Source organism: Geotrypetes seraphini, chromosome 11 (assembly GCF_902459505.1).
Source record: "Geotrypetes seraphini chromosome 11, aGeoSer1.1, whole genome shotgun sequence".
NCBI lineage: Eukaryota > Metazoa > Chordata > Amphibia > Gymnophiona > Dermophiidae > Geotrypetes > Geotrypetes seraphini.
This window is the reverse complement of record NC_047094.1, coordinates 102,702,513-102,721,842: the sequence shown is the minus strand read 5'-3', so window position 1 is coordinate 102,721,842 and position 19,330 is coordinate 102,702,513. Positions and strand designations below refer to the sequence as shown.

The window sequence follows — 19,330 nt, the reverse complement described above, 5'->3', positions numbered from 1 at the left end:
CAGAGCATACAGATTTGAGGAATTCTTCACAAAATTTGAAAATGGCGTACATGTTCTCTTGCTGCAATCGTATAATGAAGCCTAGTCACAAGAGGATGTGCCGGGATCATATCCTCCCATCTTGATTTCAAATACATACTATTTTTTTCACTTTATGATTTTAAATTGCCTCTCTTTCTCCTGCTCATCCCCCTCCCCCCTTCCTGTGAAACTATCCCTGAAATGCTTTCATGTTTTCCTTATGTGAACCGATATCTGTCAACATTTGCTTATTTCTGATCTGAAGAAGGGTTGCCTTTGAAAGTTCATCATAAAATGCATTGAGTTAGTCCAATAAAAAAGGTATTACATTACATTATTTCCCATCGCAAATACTCTTAGATAACTTCCCACTCCAAAGAGTAACAACAACGAAAATACTGGGAGTGTTACTAGATCAAAAACTCTCCTTTCATGAACAGATTAGTTCAGTGGTTAAAAACTGTTTCTATAAGTTACATCTTATGAGATCCTTATCAAAAGTCTTAAAACCAGAAGCTCTTAACATTCTCATTCATTCTTTGGTCATTTCTAGGCTTGATTATTGCAATACATTGTATCATGGTATAACCCAGAAAGAAATAAGAAGACTACAAATTATACAAAATACAGCAATAAAAATTATTACTAATTCAAAAAAATATGATCATGTCACACTTCTGTTACATAAAGCACACTGGTTACCAATCTCACATAGAATAATTTATAAAATCGCACTGATAACCTTTAAAATCCAACAAACTAATGCACCAATATTTCTGGATCATCTTCTAATACCATATTCTCCAGTTAGGACACTTAGATCAACAGAACAGCATTTGCTGACTATCCCCTCTTTAAAAGTACATAGGTTCTAGGAGATCTACTATTTTTTTTTGGTTATAGCACCCCAGATCTGGAACAACTTACCAATTTACTTACATGGTGAATCCTCACTAGAAAAATTTAAAAGCTCTTTAAAAAGTTACTTGTATAGGGATGCATTTGAGACATAGACAGCATAATTCATCCATCATTAACGCATATATAGGCTAATACCTAATTTTAATCAGACTTTACCTATAGGTCGTAATCTCCTTTACCTTCTCCTCTAGACTTAGCCATGCTTTCAAGATTATTTTTATTATCCTCCAGTTGTTTTTCCCCTAAATGTATCTCCATTTTCTTTAAAGATTGTAGTTCACCCTCCTTTCCTTTTGTACTGGTAATTATTTGTACGTATACGCTGTGGGGCTCATAATCGAAAGAGAAAAACATCCAAAAACCGGCCTAAGTTGGCACTTGGACGAACATTTCCCAAATACGTCCAAGTGGCGATAATAAAAACGGGTTTTGGACGTATTTCTAAACGACCTAGGCCTTCATAGTGCCGCTGAATGACCATAGCTAAACAGGGCGTTTCGGGAGGAGTGTTGAGGGCGGGAGTTGGGCCGGACGTGGGCTGGCTTCATACAGCATGTATAACCGAAAGTTATATAGCACAGGATCGACGGAACTTGGACGTTGTGACTTAGACCATGTAAAACAAGGTCTAAGTCACAAAAGCCCACCTAAAGTCACCAGATAAGCACTGAAAACACATAAAACAGATCCCCACACCCTATCCCAGTGATCTCTGACCCCCCCTAAAAATATTAATCACACCTTTAAAATTCAGCCTCCAGACCATCATCACCTGGCCGCCTGGAATAGGAAAGCCTAGTCGTCCAGCACAGAGGAGGCTTAAGCTATCTTGGGGGTGGGTTATGGACTCATGGAGAGGAGGACCCATGCCCCTGTAATCACTGCATTGTTACTGAAACATGTACACTCCCCTATACACCCCCAAAACCCTTTTTTACTGGCATATAAGTGGCTACTGCAGCCATAAGGGCTATTGGGGTGGTAGATAAGTGAGTCTAGGAAATTCTGGAGGTGGTTTGGGGGCTCACCGTAACCTATAAGGGAGCTATAGTGAGGAGAAGACATGGCACCCTTTTTGTGAAGTTCACAGCCGTGCCCTGTAAGGTACCCCACTATTTAGGTGCCATGTCTGAGTGTTCAGTCCATCACTTTGCAGACCCCTCCCACATCCAACAGGGCTTGTTCTAGGCGTTTTTGACTTGGATGAAAATGTGGTGTAAAGATGGACGATTTAATGACTTGGACGATCAGATCAGCAGGACGTATAGTTAGACGATTTTCGAAATAAAAAAAAATTTTGAACGTATTTTTTGAAAATGTGTCCTAGGCTGTTTTTTACTTTGGATAACTTGCGAGTTGGACGCAAACAGACTTAGATGTCCCTTTCGATTATGCCCCTCCCTATGTTTATTTGTATAAAGTTGTTTTATTGTTTGTCTCCTAATTTTAAACTGTCATACACCTTGAAGTATTTGACATTGCATGTACAACAAATTTTTAATAAACTTGAAACTTGTTTTTTTTGTTGTTGTTGTTTGTTTTATTTCTGTATACAGGGTGCCCACAAAAACACTCCTTGACTTTAAATAGTTACAAAATCATAACTTATTGGAATATGTTTATAAATAAGATGATAGCAAATAAGAACATAAGAATTTGCCTCTGCTGGGTCAGACCAGAGGTCCATTGCGCCCAGCAGTCCGCACCCGCGGTGGCCCATCAGGCCCACGGCCTGCCAGGTTATCTTGATTTAGCCCTATAGCCCATCAGGTCCATGACCTGTCAGGCTATCTTGCTTTAGCCCTATAGCCTCCTTGTTTTTATCTATACTCTTTCCATTCTCATATCTACCCCTATCTGTCTCAAAAAGCACGGTTAGCAAGATCTTACACAATCGCTTGCACTTTCACCCTTATAAGCTGTAATTGGTACAGAAGTTACAACCTTCAGACATTGCAACGTGACAAAATGACCAGGTGTACCTCAAGCGGCCCGCAAGATCACCAGACATGACTGTTTGCGACTTTTTCCTTTGGAGGTACGTGAAAGACAGAGTGTACGCACCTCCACTACCCGCAACTACGGATGATCTGCAGGAACGCATCACTGAAGCTATAAATGCGATCACGCCAGATATGCTTCGGAGATTCTGGTCAGAGCTCAATTATTGCATCGATGTTTGCCGAGTAACAGGTGGGGGCACACATCGAGTGTATGTAATCAACAGATACCATATGAAACTTTATGAGTCGATGAAACTTGTAACCTCAAAGGTGAAAGAATATTCCAATAAATTTAGGTTTTGTAACCATTTAAAATCAAGGAGTGGCGTAGCAAAGGCAGGAGGCGACCGGGGCGGTGATGTCCCACGCCCCCACTCCTTCTCGCCCCCCATTCCACACTCACGCTCTCCATCCCCTCCCCCCCCCCCGTTCCTCTTAATCTTCACCAGCGCAAGTGGCTTCTGTACGCCTTCTCCTCGTGCCAGCGTTGGATTTCCCTCCACAGGTCACTTCCTGGCCTGTGATCCAAAAGTGATTCAGAGGGGAGCCAGGCTGGTGCGAGCTCGTGATAGTGGAGATAATACGGAGGTACGGGGAGGGGGGAAGGGATAGTGCAAGGGTGGGGTGGGAAGGTGCCAGCTCCTGGCGCCTGGGGTGGTCTGCACCCCGCCCCCTTACTATACTACTGAGCATATAAACCTTTGCTGAATCAGACCTAAAACCATTATGAAGCACCTACATTTGTAAGAAGTGTGTTCACAGCTCCTCATCAATATAATTCTGGAAGAAAAAGCCTTATTAGTTCCAGCTGTTTGTTTAATCACTAACTAACCTAGGACGAGAATGGGACTGCATTCTGAGACATCTGTCTCAACCAATTAACCAATTACGTATTGTCAGGAATGAAATAGGGAGCTTGGAGCACAGGGTCCAGCCTCATCTGTCGGAGATTTTTCTGTTCAGGCATGCAAGAGGTGAAGCACAGAGCAAAACAAGTACAGTGGAAGAAGGCAGGGCACACTCAAGGTGCTGTCGAGTATAAAACATAGAAGAATAGAAATAGACGGCAGATAAGGGCCACGGCCCATCTAGTCTGCCCACCCTAATGACCCTCCCCTTTCATTCAGAGACTTAGCTCCACAACCCACATATGATCAAGGATTTATTAAATGTCTCTTTCTGGGCTGCTAAATATATATATATTTTTATGAGCAAATAAAATAAAATTTTTCCTTCAGTCGCCATTTGCTGATGCCTGTATCCTGCCGGATTTCAACACACTGGGAATGCCAAGGATAACATGTTCGAAGCAACAGGCCAACGAAGCAACTTTTATTTCATACAGAGGAAAGGTTGTGCACCTCCTGCTTTATTGCAGTCAAAATGAGAGCTGTCTCATAGGCATCAGCTAGAGACTCACAGCATAGCAAGAGACATCAAAATCAAAGCAAGAGAGATCAACTACAAAAGCTTCAGGACAAAATGTTCTCAGTGATGGCCCCAATGTGGTGTACTGTAACTCATTTCTGAAGGACCTAAAACTAGAAAAGGATGTCAGAACATTCAAGAAGAGAATAAAGACCAAGGTGAGCAAGGAGTGGCTTCCCCCATGTCTTTCTCAATATTTAGACTATGGACTTTTCCTCCAGGAACTTGTCCAAACCTTTCTTAAAACCAGCTTACCACTCTTACCACATCCTCTGGGAACGCGTTTCAGAGCTTAACTATTCTCTGAGTGAAAAAAAATTTCCTCCTATTGGTTTTAAAAGTATTTCCCTGCAACTTCATCAAGTATCCCCTAGTCTTTGTAATTTTTGACGGACTGGAAAATCGATCCACTTGTACCCGTTCTACTCCACTCAGGATTTCGTAGATTTCAATCATATCTCCCCTCAGCCGTCTCTTTTCCAAGCTGAAGAGCCCTAACCGTTTTAGTCTTTCCTCATACAAGAAGAGTTCCATCCCCTTTACCATCTTGGTCGCTCTTCTTTGAACCTTTTCTTGCGCCACTACATCTTTCTTGAGATAAGGAGACCAGAATTGAATGCAGATGAAGTCGCACCATGGAGCAATACGGGGGCATTATAACATTCTTAATCTTGTTAACCATCCCTTTTTTAATAATTCCTAGCATCCTGTTTGCTTTTTTGGCCGCCACCACACAATGGGCGGAAGGTTTCATCGTATTGTCTACGATGACACCCAGATCCTTTTCTTGGGTGCTAATCCCCAAGATGGATCCTAGCATCCGGTAACTGTGATTCAGGTTATTCTTCCCAATGTGCAGTTTATTATTTCTTTGATATACCATCTATCAAAATTTATCTAGACGGTTTACAATCAACATAAAATATTTAAAAGCATAAGTTAAAAAGGCAAATGTTTTTAAAAAAGGCATCACAGACAAGTGAGGGGGGGAAGGTAACATGACTAAAGACTGACAGGACAGGGGAGGAAGTTACAAGAGATGGCAAAAAAAAAAAAAAAAATACAACGAGATAAAGAAAAAATGTAAGTGAAGGAGAGGGGTGGAAGGAACATTAGGGGCTAGTTCGCCTCTGGAGAGGCGTTTGAAGTTGAGAACCTGAAGTGAAAATTATTTCAGGGAAAAAACGACAGATCCTAGATTAGGTGATATTGCTGTTCTGATCCACTGATAATCCTCGAAGAAGGCCAGAGAAAGAACAAAGGGACATTTCCCATCAAGGCAGTCAAGAAGCATTAAGAAAAGGGAACACAATCGCCCTCCCTAATGGGTAAACAGTTGAAACTGGTTTCCATTCAAAGCCGATGGCTTCAGAAGCCAACCTAAATGAACCCAGCTGAATTTTCCTGGGTGGAGCTGGTGCAGAATGCCAGACTCGGCTTCCTTTATCTCACCTGTCAATCTCGCGGGGCTCTTCCTGCCTTCCAGTTCTGTTGCACTACCTGAGGGCTTTCTCGAGAAGCGAATATCTTCAGGTCCTAAATGCAATTGCAGGGAAGGAGGAACGGATCAAGTTCCTCCATACATTTTCTATTTCAGATGAAAAGAAGGGTTAAAGAGGCAAAGCTGGTGTCACCTTCCATCCCCTGCCCCCAGGACTAATTCCAGGTTACCTGTTATTGATTGATTAGACTAACGGCTAGTGCAGGGCTTATAAATCCCATCCTAGGGACCCCCACAGCCAGTCAGGTTTTCAGAATGTCCATGATGAGTTTGCATCAGATACATTTGTATATACTGGGATACCAATATATGCAAATTTATCTCAATCTCAAACAGCTCTCAAGTAAAATGTTTATTTTCTTACTTACAGAAAGCACTAAGCTTATAGGACAGGGGTCTCAAAGTCCCTCCTCGAGGGCCGCAATCCAGTCGGGTTTTCAGGATTTCCTCAAAGAATATGCATGAGATCTATGTGCATGCACTGCTTTCAATGCATATTCATTGGGGAAATCCTGAAAACCCGACTGGATTGCGGCCCTCAAGGAGGGACTTTGAGATCCCTGTTATAGGATAAATTTCACAATTGTCATTGATCTGAAAATTTTAACAGTATACTTATGTAATCAAAGCTCAAAAAAGGCATACACATTAGCTATAAATCTCCAATCTTCAGCTCCCAATCATTTTAAAGAAAGAACTTAGTATACTCATAACTTATTAGTATATAGCCAGACGACTGAGACACTGATGCCATACCATGTTTTGACTAGTGGCTGTGAAAGGTCACTTTGGGAAGCCACAAAACTTAGAGGCTTGAAGAAAGCAACAGGTTTTATTAGCATACATATACGACTCCTGAGCTCCAAGCTGGCTTCAGAAGTCCCGAAAACAGGAAGTTACAGAGATATTTATACATTCTTCTGGCTATACAACTGAATTCTAGAAAACTTTTCACGTGTTACTTTTCTTAACAATCATTGGTGCTAAGCTCACACTAGCAGGTCACTAGCAGGTCACTTATCTAAGCCCTGCAGTCTTTCTGTTACATGTCGTTTATGCTGAGATAGCCATAAGAAGTTAGAATCAATGTCCAAGCTAACACCCAGTACAGGCAGGCTAGAACATGAGATAAGTTAGGTCTAGTCCCAGACTCCTTCAGCTATATCAAGGTTTATCTTTGTGGATATTCTGTAGACCTGAATAACTCTAAGATCTATTATGCGTGCTAAATGTTAGCACGCGCTAATCACTAACACATCCGTAGAATATACAGTACTCCCCCGAAATTCACGGGGGTTCTGTTCCAGGAGCACCCGCAAATTTTGGAAAAACCGCAAATGCAGTTTAGGAGCAGATCGGAGACAGGAGAGGCAGAAGAGGGAAGCCGGGGCGGCGGCAGGCGCTGAAAATCGGGTGCGGGAATCCTTCTTAGTCATTTTCTGACCGCCTCTTCCAGGAACTAAAGTCAGGCTACACCAATCAGGAGCTGCTTCGACATGCTATCTGGCGAATATCGGGGGAGTACTGTAATAGACATCCCCACAGAGCAATGGGACACCTTAGAGGGCACTGCTGTGAACGTCACAGTTGTATATCTCACCATAACCCCCTTATAATTTATATTGAGCCCCCCCCAAAAAAATTAAAAAACCGCTTCTGTGTACCACCTCAATAGCACTTATGGCTGCAGGTGGTACCTATATAGCAGTATAGTAGGTTTTGGGTGGACTCACACGTGCAGAACTTACACTCTGAATGGTGAGACCTTAGCTAGGACTAGGGCAGAACATGATTTGGGAGTAATCATTAGTGCAGACATGAAAACTGCCAAGCAGATGGAGAAAGCTGCATCCAAGGCTAGACAAATGGTGGGATGCATCCGTAGAGGTTTCGTCAGCCGGAGGCCCGAAGTCATAATGCCCCTGTACAGATCCATGGTGAGACCTCATCTTGAATATTGTGTTCAATTCTGGAGACCACATTATCAAAAAGATGTGCGGAGAATCGAGTCGGTTCAGCGAATTACCACCAGGATGGTCTCGGGACTCAAGAACCTCCCATATGAGGAAAGACTGAATAAACTGCAACTATACTCGCTCGAGGAACGTAGAGAGAGGGGGGACATGATTGAGACTTTTAAATATATCACGGGCCACATCGAGGTGGAAGATGATATCTTCTTTCTTAAAGGACCTTCAACCACAAGAGGTCATCCGCTGAAAATCAAAGGTGGGCAATTTCATGGCGACACCAGGAAGTATTTCTTCACCGAAAGGGTAGTCGATCATTGGAATGAACTTCCATTGCAGGTGATTAACGCCAGCAGCGTGCTCGATTTCAAAAAGAAATGGGATATGTATGTGGGATCTCTAGCCGGGTGAAGTCTGGGGGTGGGTCATTAGCGTGGGCAGACTTGATGGGCTACAGCCCTTTTCTGCCGTCATATTCTATGTTCTACCATAATTATAGTGGTTGGAGTGGCTTAAGGGCCTGGGTCTTCCTCTCTATGGTTCATTAGCCCATCCACCAGGCTACTTAAGACACCTGTGTGCAGCTCTACTAGGTTTCCCCATACAAGATGGTGCTGTTTTAGGGTTAGGTATGTACCTTTTTGTTCTCATTTTTGTGTGGTGGAAGGGGGGTCAATGGGCACTGGGGGAGTGTGGGGAGTCTTACCTTGATGCATGCCTTGGCCATCTGGTCAGTTTGGCCACCTCTGAAGCACTTAGACGCTTCTAAAACAGGTCTAGTTCCAAACGTCTAAGTTCCATCCAGGATGTCTTGAAAAATTATGTCTTGATTATTGTTGCAAGACGTCCATGTCTAACCTGCCCTTAGGCACACCCAAAGCATGCCCATAGCGTGCCTCCACTACGCCCATCTCATGCTCTGGACGCACAGAGGCTGGGATGCCTCACTAGACATCCAGAAAGATGTGTTTAATTATCGGCACTTGGACATCCAAGTGCCGATTTAGGATATCCTATGTTTTTTTATTATGATTCTGATAGCTAGTTATATAGCAAGTTATATCTTAAGTGGTTAGCTTACATTTGTTGTTTGGATGATCTGTTAATTGGATATTGCTGAATATTGGTACAGTAAACTCTCAGTTATCTGGCACCCATGAGGATTGGTAGATGCCGGATAAATGTAGTTTTTTGGTTGCTTGAGAGTTACTATTACAAATAGTTTTGTCTCCCTTCCCACCTCAGCTTTATGGTCTCAGTCACTTTCTCTTCCTCTCTCTATCACCCCCTACAGGCACTTCCTCTGCTCACCGGCTGCTGCTTTGTAGGCATGAGGGAGGGAAGGTTGTCGGGTCAGGACCGGCTGCTGCTGCTGCTTCAAAGGCTAGAGGGAGGGAGTGGGGTTGTCGAGTCAGGACCAGTTGCTGCTATTGCTTGGGGGGGGGGGGGGGTAGAGGGAGGACAATTTTTTTTTTTTTTTCCAGTTGGTTGAGAGTGCCGGTTGGTTGAGTACTGGATAACTGGGATTCTACTGTATATTGGGAAGAAGAGAATTGTGACCACAGCATGCCACCAATTGTGTTGGGTATTAGTGTATCTGGTCAGGTCATTGGTGAGGCACCACTTGGAGTATTGTGTTCAGTTTTGGAGACCGTATCTGGCGAAAGACGTAAGAAGACTTGAGGCGGTCCAGAGGAGGGCGACGAAAATGATAGGAGGCTTGCGCCAGAAGACGTATGAGGAGAGACTGGAAGCCCTGAATATGTATACCCTAGAGGAAAGGAGAGACAGGGGAGATATGATTCAGACGTTCAAATACTTAAAGGGTATTAACGTAGAACAAAATCTTTTCCAGAGAAAGGAAAATGGTAAAACCAGAGGACATAATTTGAGGTTGAGGGGTGGTAGATTCAGGGGCAATGTTAGGAAATTCTATTTTACGGAGAGGGTGGTGGATGCCTGGAATGCGCTCCCAAGAGAGGTGGTGGAGAGTAAAACTGTGACTGAGTTCAAAGAAGCGTGGGATGAACACAGAAGATTTAGAATCAGAAAATAATATTAAATATTGAACTAAGGCCAGTTACTGGGCAGACTTGCACGGTCTGTGTCTGTGTATGGCCGTTTGGTGGAGGATGGGCAGGGGAGGGCTTCAATGGCTGGGAGGGTGTAGATGGGCTGGAGTAAGTCTTAACAGAGATTTCGGCAGTTGGAACCCAAGCATAGTACCGGGTAAAGCTTTGGATTCTTGCCCATAAATAGCTAAGAAGAAAAAAAAAAAAATTTAAATTGAATCAGGTTGGGCAGACTGGATGGACCATTCGGGTCTTTATCTGCCGTCATCTACTATGTTACTATGTTACTATGTTACTATGGTCATAAGAGAACCTCAACCGCGGCACGCCTCCGATAATGCTGAGTATTGGTGGCTCAGTGGTCTCAAACTCACGGCCCGGGGGGCCACATGCGGCCCGCCAGATACTATTATGTGGCCCGCGGTTTGTACTAGTACTGTCCGCTCTTTACGCCATCCTACGGCTTCCCCCTAGCCTCCTGCTCTTACCTTCAAATAATTACCACAACCTGCAGAGAGGATTGCTGGTGCTGTAGCGATCCTTGCAGGCTGCCATTGTCCTCAGCAGCATGTGCCCTCTGCTGCGATCCTGCCCCTGACGTCAGAGGAGGGGGCGGGACCGCGGCAGAGGGAACATGCTGCGGAGGCCGATAGCAGCCTGCAAGGAACGCTACAGCACTGCGATCCTCTCTGCAGGCTGCGGTAATTAGCTGAAACTAAGACTGGGAGGCCAGGGGAGAAGCTGGAGGATGCTGCAATGAAGGGGGAAAATGCAGTCCTTCGGAGGGGGAAAGATTTATAAACTACTAGCTGATGCCCCGGCGTTGCACGGGTATTTAATTATAGCAATAACACTGTAAATGGATTCAAATAAAGATACTTTATAGTGGTGAATGAAATTATTTTTTTACAGCTTAATAAAAAGTACAATATTCAAATTATAATGTGAAATATTTGACAAAATGAATACAATACAACTAACGCAAAATGTGATTATAAACAACAATTTTAGTTTCACCTCCTGGAGCAAGAACATATAAATTCTTGGGTGAACCCACCCTTGAGCAAGCAACATAGAGTTGTGGGCCGCGAGACCCCCAGAACATATCACCCCAGGTAGTGAGGGATCTGCATACCAAGTTTCGTTCAAATCGGTCAAGCCGTTTTTGCGTGATCGCGGCACATACACACACACACACATACACACATACATACCTCCGATTTTATATATATAGATAAAGAGTTTTACCTCATGTAAAATTGTCATTTCTTTAATAAGACATTAACTATTTTTTCTGCGGCCCTCCAAGTACCTACAAATCCAAAATGTGGCCCTGCAAATGATTTGAGTTTGATACCACTGGTGTATCTGGTCAAAAGAAAACCATGACCCGAGAACACCTCCGATAGCACTGCATATCTGTGCATTTGGTCAAAAGAGAATCACAGGCCCAGCTCACCTCTAATAGCATCTTATTTTAACCAGTTAACTTCTTGCTAGACATTGAATTATCCAGCCAAAGGTTAACTGTTAAGTTGATCTAAATTTTAAAACCAATTCCAAAGTTAAGTGAATAACCTATCTGAAACATAAACCCCTCTGCTTTTAAGTCATAGGCATAACAACTTTCCTTCCATTTCATTCACATTCATCTTTTTTTGTTTTCTTTTTTTCAATTTATTTTTCTCTCTATGGGAAATGTATACTATGGAATTGAAATGAAAAACTGGAGAACCTAGAAACATCTCGTTTTCATGAAACAGCTGCCAGCAGTGCGCATACACTAAATAATAGCTTTCTACAATTAGGAATTTCATGAGGTTTCCATGAGACTTGACTAAAATTTTCTAAGCTTGTACCATTAATTTGCAACCAAAGGTCCATTAAACCTGTCCTGTTTGGACCCCTTTGCAACCTGATTTTCCTCCAACCTGATTCACTAACCTCTGTGCCGATCCGATTCTGATCCATGCATGCAAATGAGGGAAAATGGCATGCAAAGTAGGCAGGGACGTGATTCACTAAACAAATCTGGGACACCGATTGGGCCGGCCGATCAACAGAAGAAGCAACTGCTGGGGACCAGTTGCACATGTCCCTGCTAACTCTCCTGCTCCATTGCCGCGCTGCTGTCTGCCCTGACTCTCCTGCCCCGATATCTGCTCCGAATCTCTTGCCCCGATCTTCCAGCCCTGCTGTCTGCCCCAACTCTCCTGCCCCGATCTTCCAGCCCTGCTCTCTGCCCCGACTCTCCTGCCCCAATCTCTGCTCCAAATCTCCTGCCCTGATCTTCCAGCTCTGCTGTCTGCTTGGAGCTCTGCCCCAACTCTTCTGCCCCGATCTCTGCTCTGATTCTCCTGTCCCAACTCGAGCCCTTGGTTTTATTTCGCTTTAAACCCACGGGTTAAAACCACAGGCTCACGAGTAAAAACATTTTTTTTTAAGTTAAGAAAACATGGACATCAAACGCATGCACAGACCATCTACAGGCAAAGTAGATGGTCTGCGTATGCGTCTGGATCGCTGGAGAGCGATCTGTGAGGTCGGTGGGGGCATTCCTCCAATCGCCCTCATTTGAATGCAGGCCCGTTGTGAATCAGTCGGCCTGTGTCAGATCGGACACGGAGCAGACTGACTCGGCCAGGTTAGTGAACCTAGGCCTATGTAGCCAAGATAAATCTTTGCCATTATACTCTCCCTGCTGATGAATTACACTATCCCCCTCTTCTATTAAACTGCACTAGCAATTTGTAGCACAGAGAGCGTCGGGAGCAGCGCAGGCCATTCAGCGCTGCTCACCGTGCTAAAAACTGCTAGCGCAGTTTCGTAGAAGAGGGAGTATGGAACAAAATTTTATCTTATTTTTGTACCTAGTTAATAAGTGTTCTTTCTTAAATGCTTATGCCCCAAAAGTATAGAAAACAGCTATCATTCCCCTCAAACTTTGTTTTTGTGACCAGGATATTGATACGTTGAAATGTTAAGTTTTTGCAGAACATTCCAGCAAGTTGAGCGAACTTAGGGGCCCTTTTACTATGGTGCGATAGGGTATTGCCATAAGACAAACAATACCACTGGTACGCTGCACTCGCCACTGCAGTAAAATAAGAGTGACCACATGGCAACTCAGGTGGTCAAGTCTTATTGCGGCTGTGGGCGGAGATGGGCAGAGGAAGGGGCATGTGTGGGCGTGCATACTGTGACGGGGCCAGGAGTAAGACTAGCGCTGGCAACCCAGCTCCCGCCCCAGGCGCAAGTATTAGCGCTCTTTGGAGGACCACTCTGGAATAAGCACAGCAAAGAAAAAGGGGGGGGGGGGAAAAAAACAACTTTCCACCAATAATTTCCAGTTCCAAGTTTTATTATCCAGTTCAGTTTGCACTGGTTCAAATACAGCCACACTGGCTGATGATGCTTGGAAAAGATTTATCACACACAAAGTTCTCCTTACAGCCACTTTTTGCATCAGTCAGAAAGGGGGAAAAAAAAAAGCCAAAACATTTCCCTTTAAACAGGGTTTCTGCTGCCCTGCTTTGCAAAGTTCTGGGCAGTATTCTGGTTTCATGAACTTATATACAAGAGCCCCTGTGGACCCGCCAGCCCTGGGCTTTAGCTCCACGCCTTCTAGGCTTGGCGCAATTACTATATTGAGCCCACTGTGTTTCTTCAGGAAGTTCTCCCCACCTGACTACCTGAATTATAAATACCCCCACTGACCCTTCTTAATTCTGGGCAGTGGGCTGGGAACCATCCACTCTTGTTTTAATGGTCTAAGATTCCCCTCCCAAAAGTTCCCACTATCAGGGATGTGCAATGTCAGGTCACTGAATCCACTCCGGGCTTTATTTCTCCTTTTAAGGTTAGTTAGCATTACCATCCCCCACTCGCTATGCTTTGCTTGCATACAGGGATTCTGGTTTAATTTCTGCTATTAGGCAATCCTCACATTCACACATCAAACTCTTATTCATTATTCTGTCCCACATAAGAACAGAAATGTTTCTTTAAAGTACTTTAGACCATTGTTATAGAATAAACTTTCATTCCCTCCCCCCCCCCCCCCCCCCCCCCCGCCAGTACCTTACTGACTCATGCTGCATTCAGACATATAGTCTAGGAGGGCTTCCATTTCCTCCCCCTCAGAGACATAGCCCTCTACTTCTATAAGAGACTCCTCACTCTCTGAAGCTGGTACAAGCTATCCTCTGGAGCAGCATTTGGCCAGCCCTGTCAAGGAGCTTTTCCCTTTCAATTAGCCTCTGCTTGGAAAGCAAAGTTTTGTCAGCATGGCGGTGCTATGGGACAGGAGGTTTCTTAGCAGAAGGCAGTAAAACAGCTTTCAGTTCCCTATTCAGTGAGGAACACCCTTCCCTCCAGGTTCCTGATTGCCTGTGTGTGTTCTAAGCTGGCCTTGATTTATCCTGCTGCGGAACTTTCACTGGTGCTCTAACCACGTTCTGACAGTCAGTTCCACCCCTTTCCTTAACCCTTGCTGTATCAGATTGCCTGGCCAGAGGTTTCACCAGAGAATTAACAGATAGCTTATAAAAGGAATTATAGTGGCTGTTCTCTGCCATCCCTTCTCTGTTCTGCCCTGCCTGTCTGATTGTAACACTGGGAACTGAGTTAACGGGCAGCTTCCTTGGCTTAGGAATAGGCACATTTGCTTTAGTGGCAGGGTTGAAAGCAGATTTTGAACCTGTGACAGGAGCTTCCCTGTCACAATACCACAATGCACTGGCACACTATGGTAAAGGTGTGTGGCGCTTCTTACCATTGGGTTAGTACAGGAGCCTTTACTGCCTGTAAAAAGGCAGATGATAAGGGCTTTTCAGAAGTGCAATATTACCGCAGTGTTTGTGTGCGGAAACATGCCTCTCAGCAGATACACCTACAAACTATGCTTTTTTTGTGGGCCAAGTAGGCACCTGCTGCACTAATTTTGGCCATAGGCCTTGGTGAAATGGCACCTTAGAATAACTTCAAGAACTTTCTATCAATATAAACAGTAATACAGTATAATTATAGAGTGTGTGGTGCAGTGGTTAGAGCCACAGCCTCAGCACCCTGAGGTTGTGAGTTGAAATCCCATGCTGCTCCTGTGACCCTGGGCAAGTCATTTAATCCCCCCATTGCCCCAGGTACATTAGATAGATTGTGAGCCCACCAGGACAGGTAGGGAAAAACGCTTGAGTACCTGAATGTAAACCACTTAGGCTATAAGTGGTATATAAATACATAAATAAATAAAATCTTAAGCTCACCAGCTCAGTTCAGCTCCAACTGCCTAAGTGGTAACATATCTGCTTTGTTTTAGATAGCATCTAGAGGCTGCAAACATTCAGGAGATGCATTTTGCTATGCATGCAGCCATCTTATCAAAACAAGAGGGAAAAAGTACTCAAAGCATCTGCTAAGATATGCGATGCCTATAAGGCATATTTTGTCATGACATTTGGGGATCAATAGTACCTTGGGTACCTCACTTCACGTGCGAGCACTGCTAATAAAAACTCTGGAAGATAAGACAATTTTGTTTCTCAATAGGATGGAAGAATTTTCGCTATTAAATTTCTTAGAATGTTTCATTTTAAAAAATATTTAAATGTGAAAATATATCATATATGAAATATGTTGTGAGAATCTCGTACACATTAGTCATAAGTGAAATAAACTTATTGTCTTCATTACCACAATTTCATTTTGTTCTTCTACAGGGTGGTACAGAGGGGAAAAGAGAGATATGAAGTTTGGTATCCCAAAAATTTGACGGGAACCCACTGACCACTCAAGCAACTGCTACTTCTGCATGGTGGACCCTTCCAAACGTCGAACTGGCAAACATGCATCTGCAATCACATATCCAGATATTCCTTCATCCATCGCCTTGGTGCCACACTGCCCTGGGTTCCCCATACGCACTCCCCAGAGAGAGAGCAGCTGTCTTCAGAAGAGAGCAGCAAGTCAGAGTGAGGGAAACGTTATAGATCCAGTTTATAATATCAATAGTACAATTGATGAGAGTAACCCATACTATCTAAACAAAAAAGACCTTAACAATTTGATCAGAGATCTTGGTCTCACCAAGTCCAATGACATCTTAGCTCAAGCAGTGGAACTTGCTGGATGAAAGTGTGTAAGTCACAGATCAAAGGAAGCGTCACCAAGCTTTTTCCACCTTTTTCACCCCTCAAGATGGACTCTGCTTCTGCCACAATGTGACCAGTCTGTCTGAGACAATTGGAATTACCTGTAACCCGAAAGAGAAGTGTCTCTTCATTGACCACTCATCCAGAAGCATCAAAGCCGTGCTGCTCCGTAACGGAAACAAGTATTTGTCTCTTCCAGTGGTTTTCAACTCAGTGCATCGCAAAGAGGATTAATAGCAAGACCTTACTAGGTGCCTTGAAGTATGATGAGTATGGCTGGGAATTCATCGGAAACTTCAAAATGGTGGCATTCCTAATGGATCTCTAAAGCGGTTTTACCAAGTTTCCCCGCTATCTCTGGCTTTGAGACAGCAGGGACATAAAGGTGCACTACCAAAGGCAGGACTGGCGACATTGAACCGAGTTCTCTGTGGGGAGAAAACATTGAATGGGAACTATTGGTGGACCCCTGGAAGTTACAAATGCCACCTCTGCACATCAAATTAGCCCTAATGAAACAATTTGTCAGAGTTCTAGATAAGGAGTCGGCAGCCTTCAAGACATCTTCCCTAATCTGTCTGAGACAAAGGTATCTTCATTGGATCACAGATAGAGAAGACCCTCAAGTGCAAGGAATTTCCCAAGAAACTAGCTAGGAAGGAGAAAGCACCTTGGAACAGCTTTGTCACAGTGGTTTGGGGCTTCCTAGGCAATCACAAGGCTGAAAACTAAATGGAGTTGGTGAAGAATTACAATAAAATGGGCTGTAGGATGTCTCTCAAAGTCGATACACTTGATGCTCATCTTGAGACATTCAAAGAGAACACAGGAGTATACTCAGAAGAGCAAGGTGAGTGCTTCCACCAGGATATATTAGACTTTGAACGCCTCTACCAAGGACAATATAATGAAACCATGATGGGAGACTACATCTGGGCGCTGATTCGTGAAAGTGACTTACAATACCATTGCAAATCTCGAAAAACTACTCACTTCTAATTCATCTGGTCATCTTTGTATAACTTCAACATTAATACAAGTTAATTGTGATTCATATGTTGCTTTTTTATGACTTTATAAGAAAGAAAAGATGAAAATTCAGCGTTTTCACATTTTAAACAGGTAAATTTCAAAATTTGACTATTCTGGTCACAAAAGCAAAGTTTTATGGAAATAACAGACATTTTATATACTTTTTTAGGCATGGTCAACTAGGAAATTACACTTACTGCCCAGGAACTAAAATTGTGTTACATAGTGTTATCTTCATCTAGCACACACACACACACCCTCTACCCTGATATTTTGATAATTCAACTCAACAATTATGATCACTCTAACACCATTCCTCCCATAATGATTCAACAAAATGCATAATTCAACATTATACTTTCAAATATTAAATTTTGTTTTGTGTATATCTATAGGTACATCGACAAATGAGCGCAGGACAATTGTGCGCCGACAAAAGCTTCCCGACAATTGCACGCAGGGACAAGTGCGCACAGGATGACTCCTCAGGCCCTGTCCCTTGGGAGGGGCTTGAGGCGCTTCAGGAGTGTCAGCAAATCAGGGCCTTCGTGTTAGGCTAAGGTTTATATCATGATAAGGGTTCCCATAATCATGATATAAACCTTACCCTAACACTAGAGAGCAAGTGAATTTTTACAGTGTAGTGTGGGGGGGAGGGTGTCCTCCCCCCTCAAAAAAAAGGGTTACTTTGTAACCCTCAAAAAGACTAAAAAGTATCCACCGCCACAATTCTCCTGTGCACAATTGTTGGGGTGCTTTTGTCAGGTAGACAGGGACAGATTTTTCAGATTATGGGGAACCACAAGTACAAGGGGGCACTCGAAGAAATTAAAAGGGGACAGGTTTAGAACAAACGCTAGGAAGTTCTTTTTCACCCAGAAGGTGGTGGATACATGGAACGTGCTTCCAGAGGCTGTGATAGGCCGGAGCACATTACAGGGCTTCAAAGAAGGTTTGGATAGGTTCCTAGAGGATAAAGGAATTGAGGGGTACAGATAGGAGTAGAGGTAGGTTATAGGGATAGTCAGGGACCACTGCTCAGGCAATAGGCCTGATGGGCCGCCGCGGGAGCGGACCACTGGGCGAGATGGACCTCTGGTCTGCCTCAGCGGAGGCAACTTCTTTATGTTCTTATGTCAGAGCGCAATTGTCCTGCGCTCATTTGACAGGTCACATATCTATATAATTGTCCACTCTTCCCAAGAATAAAACATATGTACTGATAATTCTTTGAGTCTATGCGGCTGTCATGACCCCAATGTTTTACTTTGAGTGCTCTTTGTACACCCCAGAAGCTGCTGCCTTAGGTGATTGCCTAGACTGTCAAATTGTTAAGCCTCCCTTGGAGTTTGGAACTTACCATCTGTGCTCTCCATAGACAGCTGGAGGCCAAGGTTGTGTTCAGGATTCACAACCCAATGATTGCTGGTTGGTGTGATATCAAACACTAGCCAGCCTTCTTCTGCAGCCCAAATAGTACGAGTGTCTAGCAGAAACAAATCAGAATCTCTGAAAAATAGAAGAAAATGAAATGAGCTTTCCAAGTTACCATGCTCTTACATTACACTTTCTATAGGCTAATGGCACTCCTAGAGCTCTGAAATATGAGTTTGGGGTCAGATGACGTTTATTTATTTAGCAATTTTATAGTCCACACTCTCTTGCAATTCTAGGCGGTTAACATAAGGACATATCTAATAAAATAGTGCAAATATCTCTTCAACTGACAGCCAGTGCCGTATTTTCTAAATAGGTGTGGTATGAGAAAATCTAGGACATCCTATTAATTACTCTAGCAGCAGAGTTCTGTACTACTTGTAACACTTAAATTCTTCGAAATGACCACTAATAAACTATTACAGTCATAGGTGCCAGCTCTGTGGGTGCTAAAGTACCCCCAATATTCTTACTAGCACTCCTCAGACATCTAAGCTGAAATCTTACCAATGTAGAGCTCCAGGAGAAAGCAGGAAGTAAGGCTGTGTCTTTGAAGCTATTGTTCCCACCTCTCCCTGCAGTCTATTGGTCAGATATTCCTCAGTCAGCCAATAGGTCGCACAGTAAGGCAGGATAGAAGGTTGGTTTCTCCTAAGCTACTGGTTCTGCTTCCCCCTGCAGCCTATTGACTGTCTAAGGAATGTCTGAGCAATGGTTTCTTAGCAGAGAGCAGAGGAAAGCAGCAATGTAGGTCAGACATGCTTCTGGCCTTTGGTCTACCATAGATAGGGGGAGA

The 19,330-nt window shown here is 43.6% G+C and overlaps 1 protein-coding gene across 2 annotated transcripts in view; it reads right to left on the bottom strand.

Moving 5' to 3' along the window:
- BMP7 (bone morphogenetic protein 7) overlaps positions 1 to 19,330 on the bottom strand; it is a 124,250-nt gene that overhangs the window by 11,798 nt on the left and 93,122 nt on the right. For both annotated transcript variants that reach the window (XR_004541141.1, XM_033963975.1), the window contains exon 3: positions 18,458 to 18,606. Coding sequence is in view for 1 of the 2 variants with exons in the window: in XM_033963975.1 (XP_033819866.1) it covers positions 18,458 to 18,606 (149 nt within the window). In the remaining variant the exon portion in view is untranslated. The remainder of the gene's footprint in view (positions 1 to 18,457; positions 18,607 to 19,330) is intronic.